The sequence below is a fragment of the Suricata suricatta genome, chromosome 4 (assembly GCF_006229205.1).
Source record: "Suricata suricatta isolate VVHF042 chromosome 4, meerkat_22Aug2017_6uvM2_HiC, whole genome shotgun sequence".
NCBI lineage: Eukaryota > Metazoa > Chordata > Mammalia > Carnivora > Herpestidae > Suricata > Suricata suricatta.
Window position 1 is genome coordinate 121540811 of NC_043703.1, and position 12473 is coordinate 121553283.

Sequence of the window (12473 nt, forward strand, 5' to 3'; positions counted from 1 at the left end):
ACCCTCCTACACTGTTGGTGGGAATGTAAACTGGTGCAGCCACTCTGGAAAACAGTGTGGAGGTTCCTCAAAAAACTATCCATAGAACTCCCTTATGACCCAGCAATAGCATTGCTAGGGATTTACCCAAGAGATACAGAAATCCTGGTGCATAGGAGCACATGTACTCCAATGTTCATAGCAGCAATGTCAACAATAGCCAAAACATGGAAAAAGCCTAAATGCCCATCACCTGATGAGTGGATCAAAAAGATGTGGTATACATACACAATGGAGTACTACATGGCAATGAGAAAGAATGAAATATGGCCATTTGTAGCAAAGTGGATGGACCTTGAGGGTGTCAGGCTAAGCGAAGTAAGTCAGGCAGAGAAGGACAGAAACCATATGTTTGTACTCATAGATCTAACAGGAAAACAGGAGAAACCTAATGGAGGACCTGGGGGAGGGGAAGAGGGAAAGAGAGTTGGGGAGAGAGAGGGACGAAAACCTTGAGAGACTATTGAGTACTGAAAATGAACTGAGGGTTGAAGGGGAAGGGGGAGGGGGAAAAGAGGTGGTGGTGATGGTGGAGGGCACTTATGGGGAAGAGCACTGGGTGTTGTATGGAAACCAATTTGACAATAAACTATTTAAAAAAATTTTTTTAAATAAAGTAAAAAAAATAAAAAGGCTAAAAGTGGGAAAAATAAAAGAACATATCAAATTCCAAGTAGTTGAAAAAATAATTTGAATAATTACAGCTTTCTCAAATCGGATGGTTTCTTAGGGAGGAAGAGGATTTCTGTCCTAGAGATCACACCTGGATTGTATCTACTAAGACTTAGGAGGTATAATGTCTTCTAAGGTATTCTTCAATTCTGGAACTTGGAGACATGAAGTCCTCCCTCCACCTCCCATTTCCATGTTGAAATGTTGAGCGTGCTGGTATTTTTCATGATCAGTTTATCTCTGCCGTCCAGTGTAGATGCCAGTTGTGGTATTCTTCCTTTTCTCAATACACTGATGGTTTTTGACACCACCTTTCAACTATTTCAGTCTATTGTCAGTTCAGTGGATTCTGATTTGTGGTCATGATTGTAGGAGAATAAAGATACTGATCAGTAGAAACATTTATTGACTTAAGAATATAAGTAAGTCAGAAATATGCCTTTTATAGAGAGACTTGCCTTATATATACAGAATTATTGAAATTTTGGTGTTACCCAGAAAATAATTCATTGGCCCCTTATTTGCTTTACAAACCAACTTACAAGAAGCCTTCTTTAATTACATATCTTATATAGCACACTTATTTCAGAAATGAATATTTTTACAGTGAATTTACATGTACATCAATTTCTTTTCCCTTTGTTTTATAAAAACATTAACTGACATTAGGTTCAATACTTATGCTTCATACTCCATTTTCCTCTTAAACTTATCACATCACTGTTTAATGTTTCCATGCTTATGGTCTTTTACTGAATTTGAGCCCAAGACAATAATCACATTTTTGTGGAATACGGTTCTTGCTATATTTAACAGGTCCTTGCAAAGGTCTCATTTGCAAAGTATGCCATGTTGTACATGATAATCTTTCTGGCTGCAACAATGTAAAATTACCCTATACCCTCTCCTCCCAATGCAGGAAAAGGCTACAGCTGAAATAATTAAAATCCATATGCTTAATGATCTGTGCCTTCTGCAGTGTGGCACATTACTATCTCTAACAATGTTTAATAGCTCATAACATTCAATACACTTAATCATCAATTACTGACACTTGTAGTCCTTTTGCATACTGAACATATCTTGATGGGGGAAAATTGCATTGGAATAGACTCATTTACCCACTTTGAAAAGAACACAGGGCTAGACTTTATGAGGATCCGTGGTTGTACTTGGAGCTGCTTGAGCCACTGAGGCAGAACTATAGCTAGGCCATGTGGGTGTTTGGGGATTTTGTTAGGTGAGGAGGAAGTTTTGATTTGTTTGTGTCACACTGTAGTTTGTTGGTCCCCCAACCACTTTGGGGCCATACCCAGAACCCCTGATTGGGATGTCAGGTGACTGGGATGTTGGCCCCACCCAGCCACGTGATTGCCCACAGGTCAATTGCCACTTAGTTTCTGTGTCTTTATATGGAAGGTGAGAATGAGCTGCTGGACAAGCCTGAAGAGGTCCTGCCCAGATCAGAAATTCTTGAGTCTTACAGTCACTTCAGGGACAATGGAGCCATCAGCCTTCTGTCATTTTCCATATAATTTCTTGTTTGCTCAGAGTTGCTTGGAAAAATGAGGAAAGATAAAGAGCCCACAGAGTCTACTACCCTTGGTAGAATGACAAAGGAGAAAGCAGAATTCTTACTTTATAATATTTACATGTCTAAAAAATCTTTTAATGTTTGTTTATTTTTGAGAGACAGAGACAGAGCATGAGTAGGGGAGGGGCAGAGAGGGGGAGACATCGAATCCGAAGCAGGCTCCAGGCTCCGAGATATTAACCCAGAACCCCATGTGGGGCTCAAACGTATGGACTGCAAGAGATCATGACTTGAGCAGTAGTCAGACACTTAACCTACTGAGCCAGGCAGGCACCCCTAATTACATTGTTTTGATGTAGTTTGCATGATATCTCCTCTTTACATATGTAAATATTTATTAAGCATTACTGTGTTCATCAGTTTAATTTATTGTAAGTGTGTATTAATATACATTAAATCTATAATAGTTATATAACATACATGTATTTATTTAAGATTATAATTCTATATGAACACACCATGTAATTATTATAATTATATATGATTATAACATGCATAATATATATGCATATATATAATACACACATATGCACATACATGTGCATATAAGGCTTTGTTTGCATACTTAGGCCAAAGATTAGTTTGTTTTTGGTAACAGAAGGGCATGAACTGTACCGGCAATGCTGTAGATGCTCAGTGCTAGAAGTAACAGGATCTGCAGGAGGTAGCTAATTTTAATGCAGATTCTGCTTGAGAAAATACATAATTTCATCATCCCTGAGCCTCAGAAAAAAATTCTGATCATCGACCTTTCCTCCCAGTCACAGATTTGAGTCATCACCACCCTGGGGTAAAACGCACACATTGCTCTCTCAAGTTCTTGATTATTTCTGAAAAAGTCTTAGGACTTTTTCCATCTTGGTAGCAAATGCTTATGTGGGCAAAACAAAGGAGAGGCTACGCCTCTTATTACCTTCCTTTCCTAAATGTTAAAACTTCCCTGCTGCTGGCTGAACTCAGAAGACCAACTTAAAGCAAATGGAAGAAAATACTCATACTGGGTCACTGATAGGTTCGCAGCATTCAGGATTTTGTCCTCTCTTCTTGCCTTAGCAGCAGTTGGATATGTTTTAAAACATAAAGTGCCAGGCAGGCCTTCCTTTGCTCTTCCCAACATTCACTGAGTGACTGTACATTGTAAAAATAGATGTTAGGTGAAAGGAATAAAGAAATCAATTTGCTACAGTTATGGTTTGTACCCTGACCAAACTTACAGTCTTGGGAAAGGGTTGAAGATATAAATTATGTAGCATTGGCAGCCATAATTCAGCCTTGATAAGAGATCGTAGAATATTGGAGCCTGGAAATAATTGGAAAAATACCTTTATTTAGTTCTTCCCTCCAACCAACCTTCTTTCCTTACTACCCTCCTTCCTTCCTTCCTTCCTCCCTCCCTCCCTCCCTCCCTTCTTCATAAGACTCTGCTAACTGAATAAAATAGTGTACTAATTTCTAACTCATATTACTGATCCAGATGGAAATTTGTAAACAAATAATTTTAATTCAGTAAGTAGAATCTTAAAGGTATTGCTAAATTATAGTTGTTAATAGCACAGACCCTAGAGCCAGACTGACTTTCAGTGGTGGCTCTACCACTTGCCAGCTGTCTGACCTTAGGCAAGCAATCTTCCTTTTCTTCAATTTCCTCAGGTACAAATGGTGACAATGCAAGTATTTACTTCATCAGGTTCTCTTGAGCAGTAATTGAATTATAACATAAAACTCTTCAGACAGAACTTGACACACCATGAGGTCTAAATAAAAGACTGTTCTTACTAGGAAAGAGACAAGACAGCACATGTTAAAATATTAAGTCTGAATAGATACAACCTGATAGAATCTTAAAATGGGAGTCACCTTATGGGCACCATATTCTTGCTGCTGAAATAAGCCTGGAAGAGAATATTTCTCAGTATTTTCTACATGCAAATACAGTAGTTCAACTGTACACCAACCAATTCTGGATAATTCCTATCAAGGGAGTGCTCACCTTTGTCTTTGACAAAAGAGTCAAGAGACATAATGTAAAATGTCAAGATCTTGTTTAGGAATATTGTAATTTCCATGGTGTTCTCTATATTGACCATTCCTGGTTTTGTTTTGTTTTTCTTTGGAAGATCTAATTGGCTTTATTAAGCAGTTCATGAATTGGGCAGAGAGATGCTCCCTACATTGACCATTCATTTAGCATTTCATTTGCTTTATCTCCAGTGAAGATATGTATTTCCAGCCATGCTTTGAAAATGAGCTAACCATAGCAGTAAGTGGATTTTAAACATTGCATAGCTTTACAGAGCCTATAACATAATCAAAATGATAAAACATTCAGAAGATGTGCACTGCCCACTTGATTATCATTTTAAAATTCTTCACTGTCTCTGTGAGTGTGTGGCTAAGTGAAAATGTACAGTTTGGGGAACCGAACCAGCCAAGAGTGGGTGAAGCAGTGGTCAGGTATTAGACTTCACTAATCTTTCCTCTCTAAAAATACATTGCATTTTCTGCATTGCTGTACAGGATCCATTTTTCAGGATCTTCTAAGGTTTGTACCTCGAGGAAAGTATGTGTGAAAATGGTTCTGAGGCAGCCACAGTTTATTGTGAAAAGGGAACAAGTTACAGCTAAGGGGGTTGGAACTTTGCTTTCTATTTCTCATCTTCTCTAGGAATTCTACAATGGGAACATGTCAAGAACACAAACCACCAATATACCCCAGATACTTTTTGTAATTAGGCAAAGAGAAATCCAGGTAATTAAAGGAGAATTTATATAATTAGACAAAGGAGAATATACAGTTGCAGATATTGCTTATGATAACTGCTAGTTAGACATGTGGGCATAGAGAACTTTCTTGACGACAGCTCAACACTCTCTGAATCTAGCTTTTCACCATCCCCTCTTCCCTCACTTGTCACAGTTTTCCAGTAGTTCATCTGTCAAGTATTTAAAGAGAGCTTTTGTTACATGCAGGCTCTCCCTTCAAAGGATGCACCACATGGTATTCATGCTATTTTGGTTCATAATCTGCTTCCAAAATGACTTTTCTACTCCTGAGACTCTGTCCTCTGCATGTTATCCCCCTCTCCTGCATCATTCCACATTTGAGTAGGTATTATCTCAAGCTTAGGCACAATTATCTATCTATCCCAGAACCTCCAGGGTAACATAAGAACCAGAACAAGCACGAATGTGAAAGCCAAGCACTAGAACCATTTTGGAGGGGAGTTATTTTCTGCCTTAAAACAATAAATACTTTATTTATTTTTTAATTTTTTTTTAATTTTATTTATTTTTTGATAGAGAGAGAGAGCATGAACAGGGGAGGGGCAGAGAGAGAAAGAAACTCAGAATCTGAAGCAGGCTCCAGGCTCTAAGCTAGTGGTCAGCACAGAGCCTGACACGGGGCTTGAACCCACAAACCGTAAGATCATGACCCAAGCTGAAGTCAGGTGCTCAACTGACTGAGCCACCGAGGCACCCCTAAAACAATAATTCTTTAATTGGGCAGATGTTTTCTTGCTTCTAAATTATTGTGTACATAGGAATGTAATCGGTGAAAATATGTACTTCCAAACCCTTAACTAGGAGTTCATGAACTGTTTTTGTAAGGGAGAGGACCCCAGTGACAGTGGGGGCAGTGATATTAATGACAGTAATGAGCAAGCCCCCCATTACAAGTAAAGCCTTGTGCTGGGTGCTTTGCATCACTTCTAATCTTTAACCACAAAGAAGCGCTCATTATTTTCGCCCCTGTTTTGTAGTTGAGGGGGCTGAAACACAAAGGTTGGATAATCACCAAGCTCTCATTTTTGGTAATGGTTGGTGTGACATCAGGGTGTGATCCTAGCTCTTTGTGATTTTAAAGATTACTTCTCCTTTAATCTATGAGTTAATATATTCCATGGTTTTTAGAAAAATGCTTATGTAATAAACCTTTATATAGAAGCACTCTGTACATATTCTTATTTCCCTTTGGTCACTTATTTGGAGAAGTTAATTTTTCTTCTTTCCCGAAGGTGGTAGTGGCTTGAAGAGATCAAAGACTTTACTATAGAAAATTTGCTGTGAGTCTAGGCCCATATCAAGTAACTGAGATTGAATACAATGGTATATATTTTTTTTAAAAGGCAGATCTATTATCCTCTCTTCATTGATCCTTTCCCTCTCCTACACATGCATGCTGTTTCTTAGCTAAATATTTTAGTCTTCTAGAAAAAGTAGTTCCCTGGGAAAATAGCTAATTTTATCCTGAAAAACTCCCTTATCATTGAATAATATAGATTTCCATTTTAATTCAGTAATCTTAAAACTACAGGGAAATAAAATGCACTAAAGTCGTAGTTGACTTCAGATTGCCTTTCCTTTAAAATCTAACAACATGAAATCATTGGTACCTGTTTAAAATGAGTTTTTAGTTTTCATTTAAATAGAATTAAATCATCTCCTATTTATCTTAGAATAATCTCAGAATTTAGCATGAGATTTCTGCTTGCAGGAACACACTGACTGACGTGGGTCTCTCTCCTCTCAGTCTCTTCCCTTCCTCCTCTAGTCTTTCATGGACATCTTCAGAGCCCCTTCCCGGGGTGTCTCCTGGGGGCCACAGTTTGATTAGCTTCATGTAAGAGCCCTATATTGCTATGTGTTACTCAGCTTTGAAGCAGTATTGTGGACTGAATGGCCAGCATCTGGATTAAGTGTCATTATATTGACCCTCTATAAAAAACCTGTATTTGAATATTAGTTCGATGAGGTATGGTTCCTCCTCATGCTGAGGGCTGCAACTTGGCTCCTCTCCAAAGGTAGAGAGTAGCCCTACCTGAGTGGCCTACTGTTCTTGTGGCTCATAAACCAACTTCACTTGCAGAATTTGGGTTCAACCATGTTACTCATTAGGGTCATATGCAGAATAAATCCCCCCTTTCCTTGAATAAGTAGATTCATTCCGACATCAGTTACTCCACCCATGATACCATATACAGATTTGTCCATCTTTAGACATGGTCACCGTCTCAATATTTCATTAGGTTTGCCTATCACTGTGGATGTTCTTTCCGGCTGCACTAGGCAGAGCGTGAGTGAGGTAGTCTTCTCCCACAGCACAGATATCTGCCAGTGAGGTTTTTTTTTTTTCAGGGTTCAGGCGGTGAGCAGGAGATGTATGCAGTCCTGTAGCAAGGGTGGACGCCTGAATTAAAAATGGATTTCCTAATTGGCAGCCTCCACCTTGAAGTTTATTTACTCCTGGAGGGCCGGACACCTTGAAAACTCACCTTTGTGCCAGTATGGTAATGAGTTTGTACATGTCTCCCCACACTGTTAATCAAACTATCTGTATGTGTACAGGCATTGAGACAAGGCTGGTTGGTTCTCTAATATGCTCATTGTGGACAGTAGCCTCTTTTCAAAATCTAACAGTGCAATAGATTTCCCGACACGCCTTCATTTCCCTAGCATGGAAAGCATCCCTCTGAGGGTTTGAAGAACTATAACGTTGAGTGAATTACATTCTATTCTGATCTGCTTGTGAAATGGCAAGGGGTGGTTTGCTTTGTTTTGTTTTTTTCTCTTGTATCTTAGGGTACATGACAGGACACCCAGTGTTTCCGTGAACAATCAAATTTATTTCAGTGAGCTAGATTTTGATTAATAGACGAGGAATAATCATTTCTATAATAAATATGGAATATATTGTTTTTCCCTAAATTAAATAATTAGTTGCATTAACTCTATTCTTCAAGTGTATTGAAGAAGTTTTTATTGCCCGTGTCTGCTCTGCTATGCGAAGCCTCGCAATGCTGCTCCCAGGCCTCTGTACCCCAGGTGACATGCAGTCCACGGGCAGGGGGCCTGTCTCCTCCTGGTCAGGGCCTGAGCTCCTCTGTTTGCTCCTCCTGCGCCCCTTTGTACAAATACTCAGCATTCACCAAACACTTCGCCTTTCTTCCGGCCTCCACATCTGAGCCGTCCCCAGATGGGGTCATTCTTGATCACAGATCTCATTAATAGCTTCGTCCTCTCCGTATCCCATTCTATTTCCCTGGTCCAGGCCCTCATTACTGCTGCTTTCCAGCTGTCATGCACTTGCTTTAATAACAAGCATCTCTGCCCTAAGCTTGTCCCCTGCACTTTATTTTATGTGATGTAGCCAAAATAAAATTCTATTAATGTTCCTTGCCTCCCTGCCGAGGACGTGGTTCAGATCTCTTTCACAGCTTTCCAAACACTGCCACCTCTATTCTCTATCTCCCTTCCTCCCCGTGCCTCCCACGTGACTCTAGTTTCTCACACTTGGCATCCTGCTCCAGGTCTCAGAGCCTCACACAGCATTTATGCTGGCAAGGGTGCTGTGCCCACCACTGTCTTTGCGGTGAGCACTTCTTAGTTCCTCAAAGCCCATGGGCGTCGACAGCTTCTCCCAGCCTCACACTGAATAAGTCAATCCCTCCCTCTTCTTTGCCTGTGTCCTTAATCGTAAGCCTGGGGTGGCATGTAATCATAGATATTACAGTATGTATTAACATCATGTTTCCTTATTAGATGGTGAACTCCTTGAGCCCAGCGTGTCCTCAGTCACCTCTGTAACTCCAGAGCTTCATAATATCTGCCATTGTGCAGGCTTAATAGCGTTTGTGGGATGGGTTCCATTCTCTTCTAAATGCTCTCTGGACTAGAGAATAGCTTCTTATCAGGGTATTAAAAGATTATATTTGGGGTATCTCTGTAGTCTGTTACTCTCTCTCTCTCTGATTAGCACAATTAAGAGTACAGTGTTAATGAGGCCACAGTTTTAGTTTCATTCCCTTGTGGAGCGGTTAACTTTGCACCTCACCTGTCAGTGAGCTCAACTAGCTGCCTAGTAAATACCAGTGGCTCCAAGGGAAATGAAATGTGAGAATGATTAAGGTCAGGCCAAATTCATCTCAACTATTAGGCACATTGAATTAAATATATTCCTTATTGATGTTTCAAGCATAATTTCACACTTCTGTCGGAAATGAATACCTTATTTTGTCCACAGTCTCTGTCCAAAGTGCACTGATGCGTTTGACTTCAAGGTGGGCTGTGATGGAGAGTGGCAGGAATGCCTCCTGTTCAGCGTGATTTTGCAATAAGAATAATAATCATGCATCCATGGATCTTTATGACTGCCAGGCTCTGAGCTTCCTGTCTACCCACAGCCTCTCCATCCTTGTCTTCCAGGGGAGACAATGCGCATCGCCTCTTCAGAGTTTGCTGATGACCCGTGCTCGTCGGTGAAGCGTGGCACCATGGTGCGGGCGGCGAGGGCTTTGCTCTCGGCTGTGACGCGCTTACTCATCCTGGCGGATATGGCGGATGTCATGAGACTTTTATCTCATCTGAAAATTGTACGTATGTGGAACTTAGCGTAACTTGCTTTATGGGAGTGGCAGTGCCGACTATGTATATTAGAGGTTGGAACTGTCCCAGAGGTGTTTCACTGCTCACCAGATCCCTTACTCACCCAAGTGGTATATCTTCACATTTTCCTCTTCTTTTAAGTTTACTGATTTATTTTGAGAGAGAGAGAGAGAGAGAGAGAGAGAGAGAGAGAGAGAGAGAGAATGCACACGCACATGTAGGGTCTGGTCAGAGAGAGGAGAAAGACTTCCACGCAGGCTCCGAGCTGACAGTGCAGGGCCTGACATAGCCCTGGAGCTTGCAAATCGTGAGATTACGACCTGAGCTAAAATCAAGAAATTAATTAATGACTGAGTCACCCAATCGACCCTACCCACAAATCTTTCTAATACTAATATTATATTCAAAAATATGCAAGAAAAGTTATAGAAGGTTCCCTTGAGTTTGGGCTCCCCCCTTACTTCCTGGAATTCAAGACAGTATATTTTTTGAGACTGCAGAGGCTGATCCCTATCTTGAAATTCAGAATAGCGCTGGTCCATGTGCTAATTCAGAGTGGGTCGGCTCTTCTGGTTACCTGGCTAAATGCCCACTGATGCCCACCTTAATATGGATCATGAGTTGAATTCTGTTTTGTTACCTGCTCCAGCCTTGTATTTATGTAGAATTATAGGGCTTTGAACCTCCCTTGGTCTGGCAATAAAGCATTCCATAAACACATCTCATGGTTAAAGTTAACTTTGTTACCCCAAGCCTGGCATCCCACATACTTGGATTGGGTCTCTGGGCATTTCCACGCCCTGATAACCTATAGACTTTCATTACAAGTGCCTGGCTTGTCACAGTTCCTTGATTCTCTTCAACTTTTTTGTTTCCTAATGGAAGTAGAGCCCTGCCCTAGTCGCAAATTTCACTGGAGCAGGCTAAGGCAGCCTTTCCAGTTCTTGGCAGCTGGGCCTTTCTCTAGGTTGACTTGTGTCTATTTGCATCCAGGATAGTTCAGTCCTCTGAACTAAGATGACACAATTCAACTGGTTAGGAATATGGCTTCTCCCTAGAGAATTTTTATTCCATGCCCTCTGTGAACTTCATTTCTGGACAGTTGGCACCACCCTAGGACTGACATCAGGGTCCTTAGATGATGGGATGTGAACCTTGGACTTTGGTTTTTTTTTTTTTTTGGAATCAACCAATTGTTGGTTTAGTTCCCCTAGCTGTGGCCATTCCTGGCTTATCATTTTTCCTAGTATCCAACCCTTGTGCTCTTATTTTCTCTGTCAGTGAAATGAACAGTAAAGGGGAGGAGACAAGGCAATGAATAATGAGAGCCCACTCTCTATCTCAGATTTGTTCTGTAGAGGAGTTCATCAAGAAATTTTGAAAACAACATGTAGTTCTCTGTCAGAAAGTAGCAGCTTAGTTGAGCTGGCCGCAAGAAAAGAGCCAAGACTACAGGTTCTATAGAAATTCTATGATATTGTTAAAGGCCTCCCATTTCAACATCTCCAGCATAAGTTCCACGGTCATTACCCACAAAGCAAGGGTACAGGTGTTCTTGGTCTCTCAAATGGTGCACAGGTCTGAGGACCCAAGGGGCACAAAGCTGAGCTTGCTTGGGAGTTTCCTTTCAGATTTTTCTGAGAATGGGCCTATAGAAGCCTAGAAGGGCTCTTGCAGGTTGGAGGAGGTAACCAGTATGAGGAGAGACTTTACTATTTCAAAGGACATCAAGGACATCAGTATGATATTATGATTCACCATTGGGCTACTGGAATAAGATTAACTTTAATTTTGGTTTGATGTCCACTTGTAAACTGTGTTATAATCCACCATATACCCTCCTGACATACCAGACTCAGCATCTGCTAATATGGGGCTAATGGTAGTATATAGTCCACAGAGTTGTGGGGAGTTTAAAAAGGGTCAAATTCCTATGAAACATTTATCACAAAGTTGGGTGCAAAGTAAGGTTCCAGGCAGGCTATATGCATCTTTTAGGCAACAAATAACTTTGTTCTCAAGGGTGTGGAAGAAAAGTTTCATTATCTCTCCCTTACAGCCTGCTAAGCCTTCAAATGCAACATTTTAAGAAAGATCTTCCCCTAGACACAATCTTCCTTTCCCAGGGGAGAATCGGACCGAACCTAAAGAAATTAACTTTACATCCCATATGTTCTTTCTCTGTGCGGCGGAAGACCCCGTTCAGCCGTTTCTGTGATGACAGGCTGAATCTTCTCCCTGAGCTGCCCACGTGCAGAGAGTGTCCCTACCTCCGGGATGCAGCATGACGAACAGCGCCAGTTCCTGCCTCTCTACCCACTTGTTTTGACCAGCGCTGTCTACTAATAATATCACCACAGTCTGTCATCATGTGGAGTCCATGGTATTCTCTTCCCCACACAGCTGATTAAGGGAAGTTGGGGGAAAAAAATTTAAAAAAAAGAAAGGGCTTAGCACAAAACCATGGAAAGGTCAACCCAGCAATATTAAGTAGTCCTGTCAGACTGTCAGTAGTAAAATTAAAAATGATCGTAGACTAAATAACACATTTGTTCTACTGAGAGCACAGGCTCTGTAGAGAGCAGCTGTGGCGGAAGGTTGCCCTCTTGTGGAGACAGTGAGGAACTGCAGGGCTGGGGCCTCCCTGGACTCCGGTGGCGGGGCCGCACACTCTGGGCACCTTGAGTCAGTCAGGGTTCAAATCAGGGGGCTGAAGCCTCCCCGCAAAAACCCACAGTGTGTCAACAATCCATCACAAATGAACCCGGTGTATAAGTCTACTTTA

General features: G+C 41.1%; 1 protein-coding gene across 3 annotated transcripts in view; it reads left to right on the top strand.

Annotated features, from left to right (window-relative positions):
• Positions 1–12473, top strand: part of CTNNA2 (catenin alpha 2) — a 1129701-nt gene that overhangs the window by 353869 nt on the left and 763359 nt on the right. For all 3 annotated transcript variants that reach the window (XM_029937693.1, XM_029937690.1, XM_029937691.1), the window contains exon 4: positions 9509–9675. In XM_029937693.1, the coding sequence (XP_029793553.1) occupies positions 9509–9675 (167 nt within the window). The remainder of the gene's footprint in view (positions 1–9508; positions 9676–12473) is intronic.